The 26,472-nt window shown below is 44.0% G+C and overlaps 1 protein-coding gene across 3 annotated transcripts; it reads left to right on the forward strand.

The window, feature by feature from the left end:
* ZNF445 (zinc finger protein 445) lies at positions 1-26,447 on the forward strand. 3 transcript variants are annotated; one of them, XM_040246052.1, is made up of 8 exons: positions 24-103; positions 13,517-13,622; positions 15,506-16,077; positions 18,271-18,439; positions 18,780-18,856; positions 19,131-19,257; positions 20,940-21,050; positions 21,953-26,447. In XM_040246052.1, the coding sequence occupies exons 3-8, from the start codon at positions 15,649-15,651 to the stop codon at positions 24,121-24,123; spliced, it is 3,084 nt and encodes a 1,027-aa protein (XP_040101986.1). In that variant the 5' UTR covers positions 24-103; positions 13,517-13,622; positions 15,506-15,648; the 3' UTR covers positions 24,124-26,447. The 3 variants fall into 3 exon arrangements, with proteins under 3 accessions (XP_040101985.1, XP_040101986.1, XP_040101987.1); XM_040246051.1 differs by lacking the exon at positions 13,517-13,622 and having other exon boundaries at positions 1-103; XM_040246053.1 differs by lacking the exons at positions 13,517-13,622; positions 18,271-18,439 and having other exon boundaries at positions 28-103; positions 21,953-26,446.
* The last annotated feature ends 25 nt before the right edge of the window (positions 26,448-26,472 follow it).

A 26,472-nucleotide genomic window follows, 5' to 3' on the forward strand; every position in this document is an offset into this window, starting at 1 on the left:
GCGCGTGCGCGATACGGGCCAGCGAAGAAGTCGGCGTGGGGGCGACTGGTGCGGGCCGGGGCGTGCGGTCAGGGGACTGAGCGTTTCGCGGCCGCGCGAGTCGGTGAGTCGGGTGACTGCGCGGGCGTCGGGGTTTGCGGTGCGGGCGTGGGGTTCCCGGGTTGGGGGCAGTGAGTGAGGCTCGGCCTGGAGGCTGCGACCCGAGGGGGTCTGGCCTGGGAGCCTGACCCGCCGCAGTGAGTGAGTATCTGCCTGCTCTTCGTCGCCTGGGGCGCGAATTTGGAGCAGTGGTTTCGGCGTTTTATCGCTTCTCCCAGTTATGCAAACAAAGCGTATTGATTACAGGTAATTAGATGATTTGGGTGATTGTTAAGAAAAGTAGAAGTACCCGCACTTTGTTAATGTTTTTGTCTGGAGGCTTCTTGACCTTTTAAAATGTGTGCATAATTATGCAGACGCTTATACATGTACAAATATTTTTTTTTTAAGTGGGATTATTTTACTGCTTTTAAAAAATACATAGTCCACATATTTTATTTTTAATTAATTTAAAAAACTTGAGGTGTAATCCACAGAGAACATTATATTGGTTTTAGGGGTACAACATGTTTCCATATTTGTATAGTGCTACTTTTAAAAAGCTTTTTTTTTTTTTTTTTTAGCATTATTGTAATAAAATACAGATGACATTTGCCGTATGTAATCATTGATCATTTAAGTCATTTTAAAGTGTGTAATTCAGTGACATCAAGTACATTCATCCTATTTTTGAAAACTATGATGTCTTCAACTTGTGGAATGCATTTGTTCATAAATTGGTTAAAATTGGAGCCAGCATTATGACATCACTGAGACATAATTTTGCAAGTATAATGAAAACATTTTTGTTTGCAGTTTATTTTCCATAGTATGCATTACATGATGCTGTATATAATGCTTAACAAGTGATATGTATTAGGTTGATTGTTTCTGGTTTCCAAATGAAAGAGTAATATATAAAATACAGTTTTTAAACACAAGGTACAAGTTGTAACCTAAAGCCACTCTTCTGTCTTCTCACTTACCTTGGCCTAAAAAGTCAGAGAATGTTCACCTTCCTAAGTAAAAGTAGTGCCAGGAAAGAACCCCATTCTGTTTCAAACTGTTTGCATTTCAAAACTGAAAACTCATTAATATTAGGTGGGTTATTATGCACAGAAGTGTCAGAGAGCAGTTTGAGCTGTAATTTGATTTCAGGGATCTTTCCATTATACACGTGTGTGTAGTTGTGTGTGTTTTCAGGGGCTGATGAATGAGGCTGCTTAAGATTGAGGGAAGACTGACAATTTTTGATGAGAAAAGCCAAAAAGATGGGAATGATAAACTGCTTTGTATACTTGTAAGGAAGGGAAACTGATAAAATCATGAAAATAGTAACTGTGCCACTGTTAAGTTTTTCCTGTGGCTCCTGGTATCTCGAATTACTAATGCATGGGCAGTCTGATGTCATGCTCCTGAGCAGAAACACTGAAAGTGTGGTAAAATGTAGTGTTAACTTTGTAGTCTTCAGTATTTTTAACATCTGAAAGGAGGTTCCTCTGGTGAGTCATCCTGTGCTTCCCAAGATTGAATTTTTGAGCTTATACTTTTCTTTCCCTGATCTTAGATCTCTTACCCTCCTTCCTTGTTTTATTTTACTACGTAGCACCTGATACTGTTTCTGTCTCTTTGTCTATCTTCTCATAAGCTGCTCAAAGCAGTGTGTTTTGTCTGCTCTATTCACTACAGAGACCGTAGTGTCTGGGATGTAATAGGTGCTTAGTAAATGTATTGTTGAATTAATGAAAGAGTGAATTCAAATTTTAGATAACACCTGGCAGTATTCAGTATCCTTGATCACCGAGTTAATCCTTAGTATCTAAGAAAAAAAAAAACTAAGAAAAAGAGAAACAACTTGTCTTCAATTTAAAAACCTTTTCATTTTGAGTAATTGTAGACTCACAGAGGGTGTCAGAACTCTATAGACTTCCCTTATATCTTTACCTGGTTTGCCTAAAGGTATAATCTTGCGTAAACATAGTGCAGTCACCGAACTTGAGACGTTTACAGTGGTCCGGTACTAGTAATGAGAGTGCTGATTTATGGAGAGCTCCTCGCTGTCTTGCTGGTATCCCATCTAGGATCTCTCATTCCATTTAGTTGTTATGTCTTCTAGCGCCCCTTCGGTCTGTGACAGCTCCTCAGTTTTACCTGTTTTTCACAATCTTGACAGTTTTGAAATATTTTGTATGTGTAGTTTTAGAGTAATCCTCTCGTTTGGTTTTGTCGGATGTTCTCCTTCCATTGAGGATGAAGTTGATGCGTCTGTTAACTGGTGATGTTCCTCTTAAAAAATATTACTGAAGTATAATTGCTTTAAATGTTGTTCTAGTTTCTGGTGTACAGCAGAGTGAATCAGGTCTATGTATACATATTTCCCCTTCCTCTTGAGCCTCCCTCCCACCCTTGTGCTCTGTGGTAGCTTCCCACTAGCTATTTTACCCATGGAGTATATATGTGTCAATGCTCCTCTCTCAGTTCATCCTGTCCTCCCCTTCCCCTGCTGTGTCCACACGTCCATTCAGTGATATTACTCTTGATCCAGTATTTCTGCTAAGTATCAACCCTGTAAAGTTACTGTCCGTCCTTTGGTAATTAGCAATTATTTTGAGATAGACACCTTGAGACTGCATAGAAATATTCTTTCTTCTCAGCTTTCACCTAATTAGCGCTTCTTGGTGGATCTTGCCTGAAGCAGTTATTATTGTGACATTCTTCTAGGTGCCTTTCATTTCCGTTCCTTCTGCATCTATGAACTGGCATTCTTTGCGAGGAAGAGTTGTACCTTCTCTCCCATTTGTTTATTTACTTAAATTATATCAGTTACGTCAGTGTGTGATGTTGGGTATTTATTTTGGGGGTTTATTGAGGTGTGTTATTTATTTTGTGGCTTAAATTATTCTAACTTTGGCTATTGGGAGCTCTTTCAAATCAAAGCTCCTGTTTCCCCTTACAAGTTCCCATCCTTTTTTGTGTCTTTCTCTGATTTTTTAAGGCACCACAAGATACATCTTGTATTTTCATTTCCCCCAACCCTGGAATCAACCACTTCTGCAAGGATTCCTGGTTTCATTTATTATAGAATGGTATTGAGAAACCAAATTTTGGGCACTAGGTTGAGCTCATTTCTTAGTTAGCAAATTGGTGTAAAAATTATTTTAACACTGAAATGTTTTTTTAAAAATACTTTTATTTTTTTCTTTTCTGGCCACACCACGCTGTGTTGTATGTGGGGTTCCCTGATCAAGGATCAAACATCTGCCCCTTACATTGGAAGTGTGGGGTCTTAACCCCTGGATCACCAGAGGAGCCCTTGTTTTAACATTTTAAATGTGTGCCAGAAGCAGTCTTTCTTTAGTTTTTGATTGTCTTAGAAACTTGCTTTCTTACTATTAGTGTGTAAAATAAACCTTATGTACCCTCTCACTGGCAGGAAAAACATGAGAATAAGAGACTTCGCAATGAGGATTTTAAGAGGAAATCAAAATTACTTTGTATTAAAACAAAATGACAGAAGAAAATGTCCCTGGAAAATGCCCATGTGATTGCTTGGTGTTTCCTGGGTTCTTTTCCAGGTCATTTTCACTTGGGAATGAAGTGAAGGGGTGAAGCCCTAGGGGAGAAGAGGCCTGATCTGTCTCAGGTTCCTCCCCAGCTTGCGGGCTCACATTTGTGGTGTCATCTTAAGTCAATGAATGAAGCTTTTCTTCTGTCCTCAAAAGCTGGTTGGGACCTGGGAGGAACCCTGAGGCATTAGAATACCTGAATTTAATTGGGCAGTTTCAGCTCACTGGCTTCCATCTTTACTTACTGTGCTGTGGGTCTTTCATTCAGACTTTGAAAGGCCCAGGAAGTCGTTAGCTTTTATCCATGTTCATGGTTGCAGAGGCTGGGCTCAAAGGACTGTATTCTTTTGCCATATTCATAGCCAGTTGTCCTCATTTTTCTGCTGTTTCTTCTCATCGTCTCTTTACAAATACTTCACTGACCTCTTTGGACATTTCTTCAGCAGCTACTTCATAACAGTTCAGCTTGGAGGCTTATGTTTGGTGTTAATTTGACTGTACACCCCAGTTTCTAGAGATAGGTCTATTCTTTATATTTCCCACTGGGGGCATTCTGTCTAGCCTCCAGTTCATTCTCTTGAGTCGCACTGCTGGATTTCTCTTCACCTGAGCGTCATTCTCTTCTCCAGTCTCTTCTGCACATTTGGCTGGGAAAGTCTCTGCTTCTTTCTCTGACTCTCAGCTTCCTCCTGAGCCATTGTTTCTATTCCTGTTGGTGCTGCTGGGGCCCTGCAAGCCTGGAGCCTGCCCCTGCCCCTGCCCCTCCGGAAGCACCTTTCCTCTTCAGCCTCCTCTTGTTGTGTCTTCAGGTCCCTTTTTGTAGGCCTGCAGTTCTGTACCTTATCACTTCTCAGTTTGCCTTTGCTTTTGTTTCTCTGTATATTTATTTTCCTTATCCTGTCCCCTCCTTTCACTGCAAAGCTTCATCTTTCTGCCAGAGCTTTAGCCACCTTCCTCATCATGCACGATCCCAAAGTAGTTCTTCATTTGACTGTCCATGTCCTTGTAGCAGCACCGCCATTTCTTTTATCTGGATGATGGTGTTGGACAGAGGGAATATTGAATGATACCTTCTGGACTTAGAAGGAACTTTGAGACTGAAAAATGAAGCTGGCAACTCCTTGAAATGTAATTATGATGTTTACTATAGGTACTTAGATCAGGCAGTAGCTGTGGGTACACAACCATAAAGAGGCATTTGAAGCGGAACTCATTGTGGCCAGAAGAGGCACTGGGGAATTTAAAGGGGCCAGGGTAAAGACAGAATCTGACTACTAAATGTGCGAAGCACATTTGCACAAGTGGAAACTGGGTTTCTCTTCCCCTCTGAGGTCTCATGAACATTATTCCTCATGGACCATTAACCATCTGGGACAGCACAATACATTGTTCCAGTTTTCATATCAGATGAAGGCAAGAATAAGAGCTGACAGGAAGTTATCTGGCTTGGGTGCATTCCTTATGAGCCGGGTTAAAGCTCAGAAAGGGAGCTGCTGCAGGTCTAAGATGGAGCTGACAAGATGAAGTCAGTGTGGTCCAGCCACATAGGTGGCATGCTTTCTTTGTCCCATTTCTGTCACTGGTCATCTTTTTTGACAGTCCTAGAAATACTAGCTGAGTCTGTGTTTGGCTTTTGGTTGAAGTAACGACTTCTAAATTTTCTTAGCTTCGTGAGAAGTGGAGGGTGCCTCCCTTTCCGGGGAAGATGACCATCGTCTGTGACTTGTGCACTGAGTAATGGGGCCACTTTACAACAGGTGCTAAGGCCTGCTGACTGCCTCTGACTTCCGTTGGAGGATGGAGGGAATGAAAAATGCCCGTTGAACTGAGACGGTATCGTGAGACTGAAAACCTAGGCAGGTTATTAGAGGGTTGTTAACTCACGTGGTGAGATCAGGTGGACTAACTGGAAGCAGTTGCAGCTTCACTTTGTGCTGCTGAAGGGCCGCTGGGACAGGTTTATAGTTAACCTTGGGTGTGGGAGCATGTGCTTGGAAACAGGAAGTGCATTGCTAAATTAGGTTTTATGAATGGTTAACTAGTCTCGGAGGCAATGGAAGTATGTCAGTGAAGGTCTTCATCATTGTTTGGAGGCTCACAGAGCATTGCAGCCGCCTAGAACTAACGATCCAAAAAATAAGTGTCTGTTAACTTCAAAGCCCTTGATGACAGAAAAGTGACTTACCTTGTAGTACAGTCATAGGTAGGGTCAGTGGAAGGACGCGAGGAATTGAATGGGCCCGTGATGGTGTCAGTTATGCTCATAGCCATGCATGCTTCTTTTCTTATTTTTATATTCCTTTTCATTAATGGTTTAAAACAAGATATTGAATATAGTTCTTTGTGCTGTACACTAGGACCTTGTTTATCCCTTCTAAATGTAATGGTTTGCATCTGCCAACCCCAAACTCCCTGTCCATCCCTTTCCCTCCCTCCTTCCCCCTTAGCAACCCCAAGTGGTCTTTTTTCTATGTCTGTGAGTCAGTTTCTGTTTTGTAGGTAGACTCATTTGTGTCCTACTTTATTTTATTGTTTTCGACTGTTCTGAATCTTCGTGGCAGTACAGGCTTTTCTCTAGTTGTGGGGGGTGTTTGGGCTTCTCGTTGGAGTGGCTTCTCTTGTTGTGGAGCACAGGCTTGAGGACTCGAGATCTTCAGTGGTTGTGGCTCCCAGGCTCTAGAGCATAGCCTCAGTAGTTCTGGTATTCAAGCTTAGTTGTTCTGCGACATGTGGAATCTTCCCAGAAAGGGAATCGAACCGGTGTTCCCTCCATTGGCAGGCGGGTTCTTTACCACTGAGCCACCTGGGAAGTCCATTGGGTCATACTTTAGATTCTGCATATAAGTGATTCCGTGTGGTATTTGTCTTTGTCTGTCTAACTTAGTTCACTTAGTATGATCACGTCTAGTTGTATCCATGTTGCTGCGAATGGCATTCATTCATGGCTTTTTTATGGCTGAGTAGTAGTCCACTGTGTACATGTACCTCATCTTTATCCACTCATCTGTCAGTGGACATTTAAGTTGTTTGCATGTTTTGGCTATTATGAGCAGTGCTGCTTTGGACATTGGGGTACATCAAGAATACCTCTTTATAGACTTTTTTTGGCTTTGTTTAGTTTTAACATGCTCTTTCTTGTTTTCTTTTGCATGTTGTGGTTTGGGGCAGCATTTTACTCTCTTTTGTTTTGTGCCTCAGTTGTCAATTTTTGTCTGACGTGTTCTCAGTTCAGCTTGCCTTCTTTGCTTTGGTTGTTGACTGAGTGGCTAGAACTAGGGCCAACTAGGTTTCTTTTTCCCTTTACAGTCGTCTGAGATCTACTTACAAGTTCCCTTCAAGGATGTGCAGCCTCTTCTGCCTAGTGGCCACCTTTCAGTCCAGGGTGCTAATACTCAATTGCTTTCTTTCTTTCCTGTTTTTGCTGTACTCCTTGTGAGAGCTTAGTTTCCTGACCAGGGATTGAACCTGGGCCTGGCAGTGAAAACACTGAGTCCTAACCACTGGACCGCCAGGGAATTCCAGTTGCTTTGTTTTTTAAATAGAATTATTGATCACCTTGCTGATTATAGAAATAATGTTGAACAGTTTAGGAAATATAGAAAAATAGGAAGGGAAAACCCTCTATTTATACTTGCTAGAGTAGATAACTGTGGAAAACACTTGGTGGCCAAGGCTTGGGAACTTTTTTGTGTATAAGCAAGCGTGTTTTATTTTTAAGACATAAAAGAGTTCATAACTATAATTCCTAAAACTTAATTTATTTGGAGAAATTGGGAAAAGACAAAAAGTATAAAGAAGAAACTAACTGGCAGGCAGTACACAGTAGTAAAACTCTTCTTACATTTTAGGATATTTGCATTCATTATTTTTGATGTGCAGTCTTAGAAAGGAGACCTCGTACATAAATTTAAATAATCAAATCACTGCAAATAAAGTCTCCTTTAACTGTTATTCCCAACCTCTCCACCTCCACTGTCAGTAACAGTTTTTGTAAATCCTTTTTTGGCCATTTAAAAATCTTTCAAGTGCTTATATGTACATCATACCTAGACATCAGTTCAGTTCAGTCACTCAGTCGTGTCCGACTTTTTGCGATCCCATGAACTGCAGCACGCCAGGCCTCCCTGTCCATCACCAACTCCTGGAGTTCACTCAAACTCACGTCCATCGAGTCGGTGATGTGATCCAGCCATCTCATCCTCTGTCGTCCCCTTCTCCTCCTGCCCCTAATCCCTCCCAGCATCAGGGTCTTTTCCAATGAGTCATCTCTTCGCGTAAGTTGGCCAGAGTATTGGAGTTTCAGCTTTAGCATCAGTCCTTCCAAAGAATACCCAGGACTGATCTCCTTTAGGATGGACTGGTTGGATCTCCTTGCAGTCCAAGGGACTCTCAAGAGTCTTCTCCAACACCACAGTTCAAAAGCATCAATTCTTCGGCGCTCAGCTTTCTTCACAGTCCAACTCTCACATCCATACATGACTACTGGAAAAACCATAGCCTTGACTGGACGGACCTTTGTTGGCAAAGTAATGTCTCTGCTTTTTAATATGCTATCTAGGTTGGTCATAACTTCCCTTCCAAGGAGTAAACGTCTTTTAATTTCATGGCTGCAGTCACCATCTGCAGTGATTTTGGAGCACAAACAAATAAAGTCTGACACTGTTTCCACATCTGTTTCCCATGCAGTGATGGGACCAGATGCCATGATCTTCATTTTCTGAATGTTGAGCTTTAAGCCAACTTTTTCACTCTCCTCTTTCACTTTCATCAAGAAGCTTTTGAGTTCCTCTTCACTTTCTGCCATAAGGGTGGTGTCATCTACATATCTGAGGTTATTGATATTTCTCCTGGCAATCTTGATTCCAGCTTGTGCTTCTTCCAGCCCAGTGTTTCTCATGATGTACTCTGCATAGAAGTTAAATAGGCAGGATGACAATATACAGCCTTGACGTACTCTTTTTCCTATTTGGAACCAGTCTGTTGTTCCATGTCCAGTTCTAAGTGTTGCTTCCTGACCTGCATACAGATTTCTCAAGAGGCAGGTCAGGTGATCTGGTATTCCCATCTCTTTCAGAATTTTCCACAATTTATTGTGATCCACACAGTCAAGGGCTTTGGCATAGTCAATAAAGCAGAAATAGATGTTTTCCTGGAACTCTCTTGCTTTTTCAATGATCCAGCAGATGTTGGCAGTTTGATCTCTGGAAATCTGGAAGTTTACGGTTCACGTATTGCTGAACCCTGGCTTGGAGAATTTTGAGCATTACTTTACTAGTGTATGAGATGAGTGCAATTGTATGGTAGTTTGAGCATTCTTTGACATTGCCTTTCTTTGGGATTGGGATGAAAACTGACCTTTTCCAGTCCTGTGGCCACTGCTGAGTTTTCCAAATTTGCTGGCATATTGAGTGCAGTACTTTCACAGTGTCATCTTTCAGGATTTGAAATAGCTCAACTGGAATTCCATCACCTCCACTAGCTTTATTTGTAGTGATACTTTCTAAGGCCCACTTGACTTCACATTCCAGGATGTCTGGCTCTAGATGAGTGATCACACTATTGAGATTATCTGGGTCGTGAAGCTCTTTTTTGTACAGTTTTCCTGTGTATTATGCCACCTCTTCTTAATATCTTCTGCTTCTGTTAGGTCCATACCGTTTCTGTCCTTTATCGAACCCATCTTTGCATGAAATGTTCCCTTGGTATCTCTGATTTTCTTGAAGAGATCTCTAGTCTTTCCCATTCTTTTTTTTTTTTTTTCCCCATTCTTTTCTTTTCCTCTATTTGCATTGATCGCTGAGGAAGGCTTTCTTATCTCTCCTTGCTGTTCTTTGGAACTCTGCATTCAGATGCTTATACCTTTCCTTTTCTCCTTGGCTTTCACTTCTCTTCTTTTCACAGCTGTTTGTAAGGCTTCCCAGACAGCCATTTTGCTTTTTTTGCATTTGTTTTCCATGGGGATGGTCTTGATTGATACCTGTCTCCTGTACAGTGTCACGAACCTCTGTCCATAGTTCATCAGGCACTCATCTAAGAGATCTAGTCCCTTAAATCTATTTCTCACTTCCACTGTATAATCTTAAGGGATTTGATTTAGGTCAGACCTGAATGGTCTAGTGGTTTTCCCTACTTTCTTCAGTTTAAGTGTGAATTTGGCAATAAGGAGTTCATGATCTGAGCCACAATCAGCTTCCGGTCTTGTTTTTGGTGACTGTATAGAGCTTCTCCATCTTTGGCTGCAAAGAACATAATCAGTCTGATTTCGGTGTTGACCATCTGGTGATGTTCATGTGTAGAGTCTTCTCTTGTGTTTTTGGAAGAGGGTGCTGCTATGACCAGTGCGTTCTCTTGGCAAAACTCTTATTAGTCTTTGCCCTGCCTCATTCCATACTCCAGTGCCAAATTTGCCTGTTACTCCAGGTGTTTCTTGACTTTCTACTTTTGCATTCCAGTCCCCTATAATGAAAAGGACACCTTTTTTGGGTGTTAGTTCTAAAAGGTCTTGTAGGTCTTCATAGAACTGTTCAGCTTCAGCTTCTTCAGTGTTACTGGTTGAGGCATAGGCTTGGATTACCGTGATATTGAATTGTTTGCCTTGGAAACGAACAGAGATCATTCTGTCATTTTTGAGATTGCATCCAAGTACTGCATTTTGGAGTCTTTTGTTGACCATGATGGCTACTCCATTTCTTCTAAGGGATTCCTGCCCACAGTAGTAGATACTATGGTCATCTGAGTTAAATTCACCCATTCCAGTCCATTTTAGTTCACTGATTCCTAGAATGTCAACGTTCACTCTTGCCATCTGCTGTTTGACCACTTCCAGTTTGCCTTGATTCATGGACCTGGCATTCCAGGTTCCTATGCAATGTTGCTCTTTACAGCATCGGATCTTGCTTCTGTCACCAGTCACATCCACAGCTGGGTATTGCTTTTGCTGTGGCTCCATCCCTTCTTTCTGGAGTTATTTCTCCACTGATTTCCAGTAGCATATTGGGCACCTACCAACCGGGGAGTTCCTCTTTCAGTATCCTATCATTTTGCCTTTTCATACTGTTCATGGGGTTCTTAAGGCAGGAATACTGAAGTGGTTTGCCATTCCCTTCTCCAGTGGACCACATTCTGTCAGACCTCTCCACCATGACTTGCCCTTCCTGGGTGGCCCCACACGGCATGGCTTAGTTTCATTGATTTAGACAAGGCTGTGGTCTGTGTGATCAGATTGGTTAGTTTTCTGTGATTATGGTTTCAGTGTGTCTGCCCTCTGATGCCCTCTCGCAACACCTGCCATCTTACTTGGGTTTCTCTTACCTTGGATGTGGGGTATCTCTTCACGGCTGCTCCAGTAAAGTGCAGCCGCTGCTCCTTACCTTGGACGAGGGTTATCCCCTCACGGCCGCCCCTCCTGACCGTGAATGTAGAGCAGCTCTTCTCGGCCCTCCTCCGCCTGCTCCTTGGACATGGGGTTGCTCCTCCCAGCCACTGCCCCTGACCTTGGGCGTGGGGTTGCTCCTCTTGGTCGCCACCCCTGACCTAGACATACTTATATGTAAATAGAATTTTAGGTTTTTTTCTCCAGCTACGTCTAGGGTGTTCTTTTTAACTTAGCTTATGTTTTCTATGTTTGTTGGGAAAGACAGCAAATTTAGGTGCAACTTCTCTCTTGCATAGCGCTGTAATACTAGCCTCTGGCTGAGGTCATATTCTTGCAAAGAAATTGAATCCTCACAGCCTGCGCTGTACTTCCAGCCTCTTGAGGGACTATCTTTCCTGGTTCGGTGTTTATTCCCCTCTTTTCTTCTTAAGTGCGTGTGTCAGTGGCCCGCATGCTCACCCCGCTTTCTGTATTTCAGAAGGGGGACCGAGGACCTACTCTATTATGAAGTGAAGCAAAAGTCGCTCAGTCGTGTCCAACTCTTTGCAACCCCCATGGATTGTCCATGGAATTCTCCAGGCCAGAATACTGGAGTGGGTAGCCTTTCCCTTCCCCAGGGGATCTTCCCAATCCAGGGATCGAACCCAGGTCTCCAATATTGCAGGAAGAATCTTTACCAGCTGAGTCACAAGGGGAGCCCAAGAATACTTGAGTGGGTAGCCTATCCTTTATCTAGGGGATCTTCCTGATCCAGGAATCGAACTGGGGTCTCCCGCATTGCAGGCAGATTCTTTACCAACTGAGCTATCAGGGAAGCCCATATTTTCTTCTCTTGCTGTAAGTAACTGTATCACTAGAACCTACTGTGTGTTTTGTCTGTTCTCAGCAATTTAAAATTTTGCTCTGGTCTCTTCTGTGGTTGGCACTTATCTGCTTTTTAACCTTACCTGCACAGCCTGACCACCCAGTCAACAGTGAAACAATTATACTATTGCTTAAGGGTCTGGTATAGTCTTTTAAATTATTGTATGGTGTTTCAGTCTATAAATTGCTACTTTTATTTAGTTGTATTGATGGACAAATAGGTCATTTCCAATATTATATTATTACAAAGAGTACTTTAGTAAACACCTGTGTAAATGCTTGAATACCTGTACAGTGCTTTTCCAGGGAGCTTCCTAGAAGTGAAGTTTCAGGGGCATAAGTAACATGACATTTTAGGTCTGCTGCAGACTTTCAAACTACCTTTCCTGGTGGCAGTTTACCTTTACATGTCTTTCCATTGGTTTGTGCTTTTGTTCTTTTTTCTTTTTTTTGAGCAAGGGTGTGAAAATACAGAGACCTTGTCATATGTCACCTATTTCCTTTGATTTTCTAAGAAGGCCTTGATTACTCTAGGATTCTTATTACTTTTTTATATTTGTTTTTGAAGTTAAGTCTTTAGTTATAATTTTGTTTTTTTGTGTGAATCCCCTGTGAATACTGAAGGACAGCTGTATCTGTCTATGTAGGAATGGAGTTGCCAGTATTAATAGTAACTGGATGTTTAGCTTAATGATGAGACTATTTTCCAGTGTAGTTGCACAGTTTATATTCCCACCAGCAGTGTATCAGTGTTCCAGTATCTGTCTTCACATCCTTACCAGCATATATTGTTTTCTGACTTTTTGATTCTAGCCATCCTAGTGGATGTGAAGTGGTGTTTTATTGTGGGGTTGATTTGTTTTTCTCTGATGACTATTGTTGTTGAGTATCCTTTGTGTTTTTCAGCCATCTTTATATTTTCTTTGGAGAAATGTCTACTAAGATGCTTTGTCCAGTTTTAATTATGTTGTCTTTTTATTATTGAATTGTAAGTTATTTATTTTTTCTAGTGACAAGTCCCTTATGAGATATATGATTTGCAGATTTTTTTCCCTCTCTGTGGATTGGCCTTTCACTTTCTTCATGTGCCCTTTGAAGCACAAGAATTTTAAATTTAGATGAAGTCCAGTTTATCTATTTTTTCTTTTCTTTTTTTGCAGGTGGTATGCATTTGGTAGAATCTATTGACTAATCCATTGTCACAAAATATTGCACTTAAGAGTATGATAAGAATATTATAGTTTTAGCATCTGATGTTTATGTCTTTCATTCATTTTGAGTTAACTTTGGTATACCATCTTATCCAACTTTATTCCATTCATGTAGATATATAGTTGTCCAAGTACCATTTATTGAGAAGACTGTTCCTACCCCATTTGAGTGGTCTTGGTACACTTGTTAAAACTAAATAGACCATAGATATTATGGGTTAGTTTTGGCCTCTTAGTTCTTTTTCATTGATGTATATGTCTGTCATTATGCCGGTACCACAGTGTCTTGATGCTTTTTTATAAAGAATGTGCTCAGTTGCTAAGTCGTGTCTGACTCTGTGACCTCATGGACTGCCACGTTCCTCTCTTCATGGGATTTTCGAGTCAAGAATACTGGAATAAGTTGCTGTTTCCTCCTCCAGGGGATCTTCCCAACCCAGAGATCAAACCCATGTCTCCTATGTCTCTTGCTTTGGCAGGCGATTCTTCACTACTGAGCCACTTGCGAAGCCTTTTTTTATAAAGAATGTAATGAAATTTGTCATTTGAATCTTCCAACTTACTCTATATTTAGTGATTCGATTTTTTAAATAGATTATTCTCACTCAAAGTTATTATAAAATATTGCTATAGTCCCTGTGCTGGGCAATCTATGCTTGTAGCTTATTTTATATATAGTAGTTCATATCTCTTAATCCTCTGCCTTTATCTTGCCCCTCCACACCTCCCTCTCCCAGTTGGTAACCACTAGTTTGTTCTGATTCTGTTTTGTTACATTCATTTATTTGTTTCATTTTTTAGATTCTATATTTTCATTTTCTAGAGCCCACATTTTTTAGACTCCATATTTAAGTGGTAACATACAGTGTTTGTTTTCTGATTTACTTCACTAAGCATAATGCCCTCCAGGTCCAACCATGTTGCAGATGGCAAAATTTCATTCTTTTTTATGGTTGAATAATACTCTGCGTCTTCTTTATCCAGTCATCTGTCAATGGACACTTAGATTGCTTCCATGCCTTGGCTATTTTTATAATGCTGTTATGAGGTTTGGGGTGTATTTATCTTTTCAAATTAGTGTTTCTATTTTCTTTTTTAAATTGTTATTTATTTATGGCTGTGTTGGGTCTTCATTGCTACACACAGGCTTTCTCTAGTTGTGGCGAGTGGGGGCTCCTTTCTGGTTGCAGTGCTCCGATTTCTCATTTGTAGTGGCTTCTGTTGTTGTAGAACGTGGGCTCTGGGCTGTGCCGGCTTCAGTAGCTGTGATACATGGGCTCAGTACTTGTGGTACACGGGCTTCGTTGTCCCGAGGCATTTGGGATCTTCCCAGACCTGAGATGGAACCCGTGCCCTCTGCATTGGCAGGCCAGTTCTCAACCACTGGGCTACCAGGGACGTTCCCCGCTTAATCTGTTTCAAGACTGTGTTGTGTATTGTGTGGGTCTCTTGAGTTTCCATATGTTAGGATTAGCTTTTCAGTTTCTATAAAGAAGCCAGCTGGTATTCTGATAGGGATGTTTTGGAATCTGTAGATTAATTTGGACAATTCAGTTCAGTCGCTCAGTTGCGTCTGACTCTTTGTGACCTAATGGACCGCAGTACGCCAGGCACCAACTCCCGGAGCTTACTCAAACTCAAGTCCGTTGAGTTGGTGATGCTGTCATCTTAATAGTGCTTTGTGTTGTGATCCATGAACATAGAATGTCTTTCCATTTATTTAAACCTTTAATTTCTTCTAGCAGTGTTTCGTTGTTTTCAGAGCATAAGTTTTGTTCTTTTGTTAAATTTATTTCTAAGTATTTTATTCTTTTTCATGTAATTGTAAATGGAATTGTTTTCTTGTTTTCAGTTTGTTCATTTCTATTATGTAGAAAAAGCCATTTTTTTTAAATGAAAAAATTTTTTTCTTCCAGTTTTGTTGAAATATAATTGACATACAGCACTCTTTAAGTTTAAGGTGGACAACATAATGATTTGACAGAGGTACATCATGAAATGATTGTCACAATAAGTTTAGTGCGCATTCATCATCTCATTTAGATAGAAAGTTAAAGAAATAGAAAAGTTTTTTTCTTGTGATGAAAATTCTTAGGATTTTCATTTTCCTAGCAATTTTTATATATAATGTACAACAGGGTTATTTGTATTTATCATGTGGTACATTATATCCCTAGTACTTGTTTATCTCATAAGTGAAAGTTTGTACCTTTGATTGCCTTCATCCAGTGGTCCCCACCCCTGCCTCTGGTAACCACAAATATCCCTTTTCCTGGTGTGCTTGATCTTGACAGGCTCCACTATGCAAATGTTCATAGGCCCTTTTCTCATAAATCCAAAGATGATCTAATAGCATCTGCTTGCGCCTTTCTTCTCATGTCTTTCCTGAATGGTAACATTGATTATTTCAGTCTCTCGCCAGTGACTTCTGATGTCCCAGCAAATGGTGTTGTCCCCAGCAGTGCTGAAAAGATACTCCCAAGGGCCCAGCAGTGATAGCCACAACTAATGCAGACTTGGTAGCACTCTGCTGGGAAGACCTTGAACAGGAGTGATGCCTCCAGGCAGGTGGTACGCTGTCCATCCAGCTCAGGCCAAGGCTTCCAGGGAGCGAGGACGCCTTCAGATGGTAAAGAAGGAAGAAGAGGATGAAAGCTACACTTCAGTGCCAGCTGCCAGACCACAGACACTCAACCGTCCTGGCCAGGAGCTGTTCCGCCAGCTCTTCAGGCAGCTTCGCTACCACGAGTCTTCTGGGCCTCTGGAGACCCTGAGCCGGCTCCGGGAGCTATGCCGCTGGTGGCTGAGGCCAGATGTTCTCTCAAAGGCCCAGATCCTCGAGCTGCTGGTGCTGGAGCAGTTCCTGAGCATCCTGCCAGAGGAGCTCCGCACCTGGGTGCAGCTGCATCACCCTGAGAGTGGTGGGGAGGCTGTGGCCTTGCTGGAAGAGCTTCAGAGGGACTTTGATGAGACACCATGGAGGGTGAGTGTGAGACAGTGTGTGGTGCCCAGTGAACTCTGTCTGCCAGTGAGTCCACTTGTGGGGGGAGGGGCTGGACCTCTGAACCCTCACGGTGGAGGAGTTCACAGGAAGCCTTCCCTTCTCATTCCATGGCACCTGAACAGAAAAGAGCTGGACCCTAAGCCAAGGACCATTTAGCAGGCAGCTCCTTCCTCTTTCGCAGGGGAGTATAAGCTCCAGGAAGAAGAGGGTCTGCAAGTATCCAAAAATAACAGTAATGAGGTTTGGGACACATTGACTTACACAAAGTATATCTCCACATACCTAACTTGACTTGCTACCCATGTGTAAAGTGGAGGTTATCTCTTGCTCAGAAGTAGGAAAGTTAGTGTCAGGATCCTTGGTTTCTAAATACGTATTGATGAGACCTAGAAGAGCAGTCTACATGTGTCATATTATCTCTTTCTCAGTAAACTTTGAAGATTTGTTTTGTGCGGGGGAGATGGGATAGATGAATGGTGAGGGCAGCCTGGGGCTAGGAACATCCTTGAGTGTCTGCCATGGGCCTGTCCTGGGCTTGGTGCTGGGGGACGGAGCTGACAGTCCCTGGGCCGGCAGCGGAGCAGCAGATCAGTTCAATTGCACCCCGTGAGCTCCTCTGCCCCACACAGGCCAGCCTCTCAGCGCTTCTCCTCCTTTGAGCTTTTTGTGTTTAAAGAGTATTTTATCATTTTTGTAGGCTTAAAAAAATTTTTATATAATGTGTGTAATTCTTCATTCATTCATGCATAAATGAAAGTTATGTTTAAGATTTATGAAAAAAAGTTTAAGACACTTTTCCCCTAAAGTAAAATAAAAATTAGATCAATAAATCCTCTGAATGTGGTCTCTGAACATGGTCTAGCAGCAGTATATGGTAACAAATGTTAAAAGAGAAAACCTCTTTGCTCAATTTTGGGTACTATTTTTTAAAATCTAATAGAACATTTATAATTTTTACCAAAAATAATGAGATGTTCAAAATGACCTAAAGATAACTTTTAAAGCCAATAAGGTACACAGTAGGTACAAAATTGTGGCTCGAGTATATTCAAATCAATAGGACAAGGTGTGTGGTTTAAAAATCCATGAAAACATAGCCAAATGAGCAGAAAGGGGTTATCTGGTTGAAAGTTAGGAATTTGAAAATAGAAAACAGGCTTGTAAAAAGCCTACCAAATTCTAAAAAATGAGCAGAAATACTCAAGATGCATATAAGGTCAAACTGGTGCCTGAGAGTTTGTCCTTAAAGTCATTTGTCTGTGCTTCCCTCTTGTTGCTTTATTCTCCGTTTGGTGGGATTTGGGAGGAATAGGAGATAAACTCCTATGATGGCTGTATCATGTTTAGGCTGTAGCTGTGTCTTAGATATTTAATGGCTTCAGGCTAAGATCCATCCAAATTGGTACAGAGAGTGTTTTGGCCACAGGACCAGAAAAACCTGAAGTTCATTGACTGCAGCTTCCTATGCTCACTTCTGTATCAGGAGTAGCCTTACCTCCAGAGACCAGGACTTTTGAAGTCCCAGCACAAAGGCTGCATCTCCAGGTCTTGGCTTGCATGGGCACTGCCCCCCTTTTTTTTGCTCCTGAGACCTTTTCTTCTGTGTGTCTATAGCTGGCACTCACAGTTAGCATTGCTGCTCCAGTGGTATTATTCTTTCACTCAGGTTTACAGTCTTGGAGTCTTGCTGCCTTTTTGAGGTCACTTGGCATAGTGTTACCTAGAACAGTGTCTGACACTTGGTAGATATTATCCGGCTGCATCTCTGCTGTGAACCATTATCAGTTTACCTCTCAGGGAGTAATCTCTTCTCTCATTTCTAAGTTCCAGGCCGGGGGTGGGCGCTGAGGGCTAGGGGGCAGGCATCACTGTAGCACCCGAGGCTGGAACAGCAGTACTGTCACTGACTGACCAGGCACTTTTCTATGTTGAGTGAGAATCCGGCTCTACCTATCTCTGCATGGCCCTTATTAGAGCCCAGGGAGGTGGACGGGGTGAGGGGATCCTCCCTGGGCTTTCTGGTCCTCCTTTCTGTTCTGCCTGTAGGTAATAAAGGGCCCAGCTCACCGTTTCCTGGGCCTCTGCCTTTTAGAGATCAGCCGGGTGGGCTGTTCTCTGCGTGTGCTTTCTGATTCCTACAGGGATCCTCTCACAACATTTTCTTCTTGCCAGGACCCAGCCCCTGCCCAGAGCCCAGATGTGCATTGGATGGGCACAGGAGCCCTGCGAGCCGCACAGATATGGCCCCCTGCTTCACCTCTCAGGAGCGGCTCGGCTCTGGGGGACCACCTGCAGCCTCCCTATGAAATAGGAGTGCGTGACTTCCTGGCTGGGCAACCCGGTACTTGCTGCCCGGCTCTAAGATCCCAGCCTGTGCCACACTTCCCGAACCTCCTATGATATCGTCTTTCCACCCTCTGTCCTCTCACTAGAATCCCTTCTGTCCTGGCCTTGAGCTCCGTGTCTTTTATCCTTCTGTGACCCACGTGTACCTGACTTTTCCTCCCATTGCACCCCCTGCTCCCTGACCCCAGCAGACATGGGGGAAATTTGAAATGGGTGTTTAAAACAGCCCATACCTGCTTGCGGGGCCCAGGAGTCCTCTATGGGGGGGGAAGAGTGGGCTTCTCAGTGGGACGCTGGAACCGGGCTACCCTTTCTCACAGCTCTTTCTTCTTCAGATCCTCCTGCTACAGAGGTGCCTGCCCTTTGCTCGAAGGAGGGATGCCCAGGCAACCAGGTGACAGCCCAGCCTCAGGTGAGCCACAGGACCTTTGAGCCTTCCTGCTGTCCCACCATTGCTGCCTAATGGGGTAGCTGCAGCTCTCCCTTGTCCTGAGTCTTTCTGTCCAGTGACCCCACATCCCAGAGACCAGATTGTCCCCCTGGAGCCCAGAGCTCTTGTGTTGGGTGATTACCTTCCCTTTCACCTTGACCAGATCCCTCCTGTACTCAGAGCCAGCCCCACTTCCCCACTCTAAAAGCTGGGAGCTGTAGAGTGGTTCTCAGACATCGGACTGTGTTTTTTCCAGGGGACTATGACTTTCAAGGATGTGGAGGTGACCTTCTCCCAGGATGAGTGGGGCTTGCTGGACGCTTCTCAGAGGAACCTGTACCGGGATGTGATGCTAGAGAATTATGGAAACATGGCTTCTGTGGGTAAGGCGTCACTGTCACCGTCTTCCACCTGCCTCTACTTCTTCCTCCTTAGTTCTCATTGTGGTGCCAGGAAGGGCTCCTGACCTGAGTCTGGGCCCTGTCTGTCTCACTACTAACCAAATCACTTAATCCATTACTTCAGTCTTTCTTAAAAATGGGCATATAATGCCTGTCCTGCTGAGATACTATAAAAATTAAAAGTCATATGTGTCCAGTTCCTGGTTTATTCAGGCCTCAAAAAAAAGTTAGCTGATTTGACTGATCGAGTTGTCACTTGGTTCTGGAGAATCCTAGCAGTCCTTTTGCCTGTGGCTTATCTCGTCTCAAGCTGGTTTTGGAAAAGACAGAGGAGCCAGAGATCAAATTGCCAACATCCACTGGATCATCGAAAAAGCAAGAGAGTTCCAGAAAAACATCTATTTCTGCTTGATTGACTATGCCAGAGCCAAATTGTGGAAAATTCTGAAAGAGATGGGAATACCAGATCACCTGACCTGCCTCTTGAGAAACCTATATGCAGGTCAGGAAGCAACAGTTAGCACTGAAAATGGAACAACAGACTGGTTCCAAATAGAAAAAGGAGTACGTCAAGGCTGTATATTGTCACCCTGCTTATTTAACTTCTATGCAGAGTACATCATGAGAAACGCTGGGCTGGAAGAAGCACAAGCTGGAATCAAGATTGCCGGGAGAAATATCAATAACCTCAGATATTTAGATGATACCACCCTTATGGCAGAAAGTGAAGAGGAGCTAAAAAGCCTCTTGATGAAAGTGAAAGAGGAGAGTGAAAAAGTTGGCTTAGAGCTCAACATTCAGAAAACTAACATCATGGCATCTGATCCCATCACTTCATGGCAAATAGATGGGGAAACAGTGGAATCAGTGGCTGACTTTTATTTTTTGGGGCTCCAAAATCACTGCAGATGGTGATTGCAGCAATGAAATTATAAGACACCTACTCCTTGGAAGGAAAGTTATGACCAACCTAGATAGCATATTCAAAAGCAGACACATTTCCTTATTAACAAAAATCTGTCTAGTCAAGGCTATGGTTTTTCCAGTGGTCATGTATGGATGTGAGAGTTGGACTATAAAGAAAGCTGAGTGCTGAAGAATTGATGCCTTTGAACTGTGGTGTTGGAGAAGACTCTTGAGAGTCCCTTGGACTGCAAGGAGGTCCAACCAGTCCATCCTAAAGGAGATCAGTCCTGGGTGTTTATTGGAAGGACTGATACTAAAGCTGAAACTCCAATACTTTGGCCACCTGATGCGAAGAGCGGACTCATTTGTAAAGGCCCTGATGCTGGGAAAGATTGAAGACGGGAGGAGAAGGGGATGACAGAGAATGAGATGGTTGGATGGTATCACCAACTCAGTGGACATGAGTTTGGATAAACTCCGGGAGTTGGTGATGGACAGGGAGGCCTGGCATGCTGCAGTTCATGGGGTCACAAAGAGTCAGACGGGACTGAGTGACTGAACTGAACTGAACTATCTTTTCTCTGCTCAGAACTGTCAGAAAGAAACCCCTGTCTGGGCATCCTGCCCTGACTTCCTCCACTGGCCTCCTGGGCTTCCCCTCCTCCCCATCAGGAGCTCAGGCCTGAGAGGGTCCTGGAGAGTAGTTCTGCCTGATTCATCTACTGTCCAGTCACATCCCCTTCTTTTCTCTTCTGCAGTGGGGCCATTCACCAAGCCTGCTCTCATCTCCTGGTTGGAGGCAAGGGAACCCTGGGGCCTGAATGTCCAGGGAGTTCAGTTTAAGGGGAATCCAGGTGCTGCCCCTGCAGGTGAGTTCCAGAGAAATGACTAGGTCTTGCTCCTTTCACATCTGCTCTTCTGTTTCTGGAGGTCTTTTACACTACGAAAATCGTGGGAAACTCTCTCTGTTGTTTGCTAGAAGGAAGAGCCTTAGCAGTGTTGCTAATAAACGTTGGGTGCTTGGGCTTCTCCCCTCCAGAGTGGCCTCTTAGATGTTGGTTTCCGGCCTTGCCCCTCACCCAGCGGCCCTCTCAGGAGCAGCTCTTGCCCACAGGACAGTATCACTGTCGTCTTGTCCATTCACTGATGCTCCTCCTCAGCCCTGTACTGCTCTGCCCTTCTTGCTCCTGGCACCCCTCATCCCACTTTTGCTGCTGTTCTTTGCTTGATCCTTCCCCTGTGGTCAGCTTGCAGCCCTTGCAGCCAGCTCTCCTCAAGCCCTTCCTCTCAGCTCTTGAAGACCTTCCTGTCATGTGTGTGTGTCATGTTTCCTCTCCCCTCTCTTGCTGTTTAACACTCCCTTCTGAACCCTTTGGGTTTTCCCCTGGATTTGATCCGTGCATGTGGCCAACTGGTGTACCCATCTTGCTTCTGCTCTCCCCTTTCTGACATCTGGAATACCCCTCCATGTTTTGCCTTATCCCTGACTGTTTTTGTAAAGCTACTGGCAGTCAGGCAAAAGCCTCACTACCTAAGTTCATGACATTTTTTGGTCCCTTGGTGCTTTCTGTATTTCCAAGTATGGGAAAAGAGAACATTCTTTAGTCCCCCCCACCTTTTTTTTTAAACCACACCTAGTGGCTTATGGGATCTCAGTCCCCTTACCAGGGATTGAACGTGGGACATGGCAGTGAAAGCCTGGAATTCTAACCACTAGGCAACCAGGGCACTCCCAAGAGTAGTACATTCTCTTATGTTTTATTTGTGTCAGGAGAAGAGCTCCATGTGAAAACAGACAAGTTCATCTTAAAACCTGAACCTTTGGAAGAAGCAGTAACCTTAGCCATGCCATCAGAATGTCATGGTGCAGCAACTGTTTCTGAGGGACCAGGGCTCAGAGAATCCGTTGCACAGAAGAGCAGGTTAAAGGAAAGATGTGGAAACCCCACACAAGTGAGAGTTAAGAAAGAAGAGACCAATTCCAGCCATGGGGCAGGGAAAGACTGTGAAGATTCAGGAAGAAATAATAGTCTTCATCTAACACACATTACGTATTTGAGAGGACCCAGAAGAAAGCAGTCCCTTAAACACGGCTATGGCAAACACTTCAGGGGAAGTTCCTACCACTGTGACTATAAGGAGTATGGGAAAGGGATCAGACGCATGATGGGTGGGTTCAGCCTACATCAGAGAATTCATGCTGGACTGAAAGGCAAGTCCAAGGATGCGCATGGGAAGGACTTCAGCCTTAGTTCCCATCACCAACGTGGGCAGAATCTTCACGTAGTGGGGACACTGTATAAGTGCAGCGACTGCGGGAGAACCTTCAGTCGTAGCTCCCACCTTGTATGTCATCAGAGACTCCACACTCAAGAGAAGCCGTTTAAATGCAGGGCATGTGGGAAAGCCTTCAGGTGGAGCTCGAACCGGGTGCGACATGAGAAAATTCACACCAGACTGAAACCGTATAAGTGCAGTTTATGTGACAAAGCCTTCCGTCGCATGTCTGTCTATCGCCTGCACCAGGAAACCCATGCTAAGCAGAAATACCTTGAATCTACTCAGGATGAAGAAGCTCTGACCTGTGACTCAGATTTTGATCATCATTTGAGAGACCAAAGTGGGGAGAGACTCTTTGACTGCAGCCAGTGTAGGAAATCCTTCCACTGTAAATCATACATTCTTGAACATCAAAGGATTCACACCCAGGAGAAACCCTACAAATGTCCCAAATGCAGGAAAACATTTAGGTGGCGGTCCAACTTCACTCGTCACATGAGACTGCACCAGGAAGAGAAGTTCTATGACCTGGACAAATGTAGAGAAGAGTTGAGGCAGACCTCCAACTCCAGCCAGCCCCAGAGCGCCCCCACCATGGACAAAGCTCTTGTGTGTCAGCAGTGTGGGAAAACTTTCATTCGAAAGAAGACTCTCATCAATCATCAGAGAATTCACGCAGCCGAGAAACCATACCGATGCCACGAATGCGCAGAAGAGTTTCCTCACAGGTCGGCCTACATTGTTCATAAGAGGCAGCATGCCACCGAAAGAAAACCTGAGGATGCACCCTCGTTTAGTCATGACAGAGCATTCCAAGTTCCTCAGACCAGTCCCACCACAGAGGAGCCCTACAAATGCAGCCAGTGTGGCAAAGTCTTCCGCAATCATTCGTTCCTCCTCATCCATCAGAGAGTTCACACCAGAGAGAAGCCTTATAAGTGCAAAGAGTGTGGGAAATCTTTCAGATGGAGTTCTAACCTCTCCCGACATCAGAGGACTCACTCTTTGGGAAAACTGGATGAGTACTCCGAAAGCGAAGATGCTCTAAATCTTCAGTCACAAGTCCTCACCAGTGCAAAGCCTTTCCAGTGCCAAGAATGTGGGAAAAGCTTCACACGTAAGAGAAGTCTTTTAGATCATGAAGGAATACACAGTGGAGAGAAGCGCTATAAATGTAACTTGTGTGGGAAATCTTACGACAGAAACTATCGCCTTGTTAATCATCAGAGAATCCACACTAAAGAGAGACCATTTAAATGTCAGTGCTGTGGGAAAGATTTCATTGGAAAACATACCCTCTCCATTCATCAGAGAAAACACATCAGAGCAGCCCAGTCTGAAAGTGGTGTGGCTGGGCTGACTTCCCACCAGGAGACAGGGGTAAAGTTACATGAATTAAAATCAGGTGAGGAGAATCCTCTTGAAGATGATGAGAAAACCTGTGATCAGAGATCTGAACTCCCCGGACTCCAGGACATACCCACTCGGGGAAAGTGCCACAAATGTAGTACATGTGGGAAAACTTTTGGCAAGAGCTCACAACTCACCAGCCACAAGAGATTCCATACACGGGAGAGGCCCTTCAAATGCAGAGTGTGTGGGAAGACCTTTAGGTGGTCTTCAAACTTGGCTCGGCATATGAAAAACCATACTAGAGATTAACTTGTGGTCCAACAGTTGGGGAGAGGGGGTCCTGGTTACCCTACTGAGAACCCCTGATGGTAGGGGATGTGGGGCAGGCCTTCACAGAGGGCCCAATCCTTATTTGGGAGTTTGTGGCAGAGAATCCTGAGGGTTCAAAAATGTAGGGCACCTCCATCCTAGTGCTGGAAAATGAGATGCTGGGGACGAGCCTCAGTGCATTCCAGGAGGAGGTTTGGGCCCCTCGGAGTGGGCTTCACGCTATGGCCTGGAGTTTCCCCCCAGCCAGATTTTCTTCTGTAACTCTGAAGGGAGAGACCATTGCACTTCGTGGTGGTTCAACAGAATGTCCATGGCATGGTAGGCTGTGGCTGCTGGGAAGGGTCCAGTTGGATCCTTAGTTTGCCTTTGAGTGTGACTTAAAATGGTGTCTAGTCCATTTGACCTAAAAAGCACCAGCAGCAGCAAGAACTAGTGTCTCCAGATACCTCCAGGGGAGTTCCGGCTGTGCCTTCAATCTTCACAGCTGACTTTGGGTGTTTGCTGTGGACATAACAGTTGTCTCAGCTGCAAGTGGAGGAGAACAGGGTCCTGGGCTTGATCATCTGCAGAATGAAGCTCTCCCATTCCCATCTCCATCCCCCAGGTCTGAATGGACAGCAGCGGTCCATCTGCTAAACACATGCATCAGGCATCTTCCATATGCTGGGCCCTGTCGTGTGGGCCATAGACCCAGCAGAGGACTGGAGCAGAAAAGTCTGCCATCTTGGATCTTTACAGACAATAAGCAAATGAGATATATGTAGTATTTTGGGTGATGATATGTGTTGTGGACAGAATGAATCAGCAGAGTGAGAGGGAATGCTGGGTTGGAAAGTGGATTGGGATTTTAAATAGGCTGGTCAGGGAGGGTGTCAACTGAGGAGGTCAGATTTGAACAAGGACCTGAAAGAGATCATGGAGGAAGCCACGTAGGTCCGTTGTTCCTACTCAGGAGCCTTCACAGGAGGTAGTCTCCTTAGGGAATGGCCCGTAGGCCCCTGAACCAGAGTGAAGTGAGCCATCTGGAAGTGAGAAGCCCAGAAAGGTAGACAGCCAAGCCAGGTGAGCATCATGGGTCCTTGCTGGGCCTTGGCTTCCTCAGAGGAGAACTTCTGGACAGTTTTGAGTTGAGGATTATGGTCTGAATCTGAACCATCACAGAATGTAGTTCAGATTCAGAGTCTCACGTGTTGAGGGCCCCAGGTCATGGGAAGGGCCTCAGAGTCATTAAGTGTGTGTTCCTGGCTTGCTGTACCTTTTCTTGGCAGGATGATCTTGGGTGAATCACTGAACACTGGCATCTAAAATTAGAGTGGCTGACTCTGCTACCCAACTCTTGGGATTGGTGAAAAGGAGGCTTGACTTACTAAGATTCTGGGTTAGGAGTCTGATCTCTAGACCAGACCTTCACTGAGCTGCAGATCCCATGTCAGTTGACATTACAAACACAGAAATACCCCTTTTCTGTCCATCTTTTCATCTCCCTACTCCTTGTGCCACCTGGTACTTCATAGAGTTCTGCCCCAGTAGGGGTGTTTCTACTGCCATTTTTATAAAATGATAAATATTTATTTTTAAACATTCAAGTCAGATTTTTAAAAATGTTAAGAGTGAAGTAAAAGTCAACAGAAATCCCTCTGTACTGAGGTAAACCTTTAATATTTTGGGATTGTACTGATGCAATCCGTTTGGTAACCTGAGTTTTAAAATAATTATGTAAGTAGTATATGATTATGATAGAAATATTAGTATGTACAGATTCACTAGAAGGAAAAGTCTGACTACTTGGAACTAACTACTAAACATTTTGGTGTAATCAGTGTTGAACTTAACTTCATTACTCTTCTCTGAATGCCCCTGGGCTGACCTGACTCGCGCTGTTTCCTTTCACATGGAGTGCATGCTCCTGTCTGATCTGGCTCAGGTCTTCACTCTTTCAGTCTCAGCCTTCCCTGACCCTTGTCCCTCTAGGTATTCTCCCCTGGTCTCACCTCTCCTCGTGCTTGTATATTGCTCTGTTGGGTGTTGTCTGGATTTCCAAAAGTTATTCCCATTCTTGCAGCCAGACTGAGTACTCTAGAAGCCAGGTTTGGGTGTTTTTTTTCTGGGCAGAGTAGATTTTGCACAAAGTTGCCTCTTTTAAGGAATGTAGAACTGAATTCATTATTTTAGTTAAGTCAGGATTGGAACTTTTCGAAGGTGTTTACGAGTGAAATGTTGACTGGAGTCTGCCCACAAGCGTGCCTGCTACTTGGGAGCCCAGCCACTGGTGTCTCTGAGCCCCCAGCCACTGGTGTCTCTGAGCCCCAGCCACTGGTGTCTCTGAGC

The sequence above is a fragment of the Oryx dammah genome, unplaced genomic scaffold (genome assembly GCF_014754425.2).
Source record: "Oryx dammah isolate SB20612 unplaced genomic scaffold, SCBI_Odam_1.1 HiC_scaffold_9, whole genome shotgun sequence".
NCBI lineage: Eukaryota > Metazoa > Chordata > Mammalia > Artiodactyla > Bovidae > Oryx > Oryx dammah.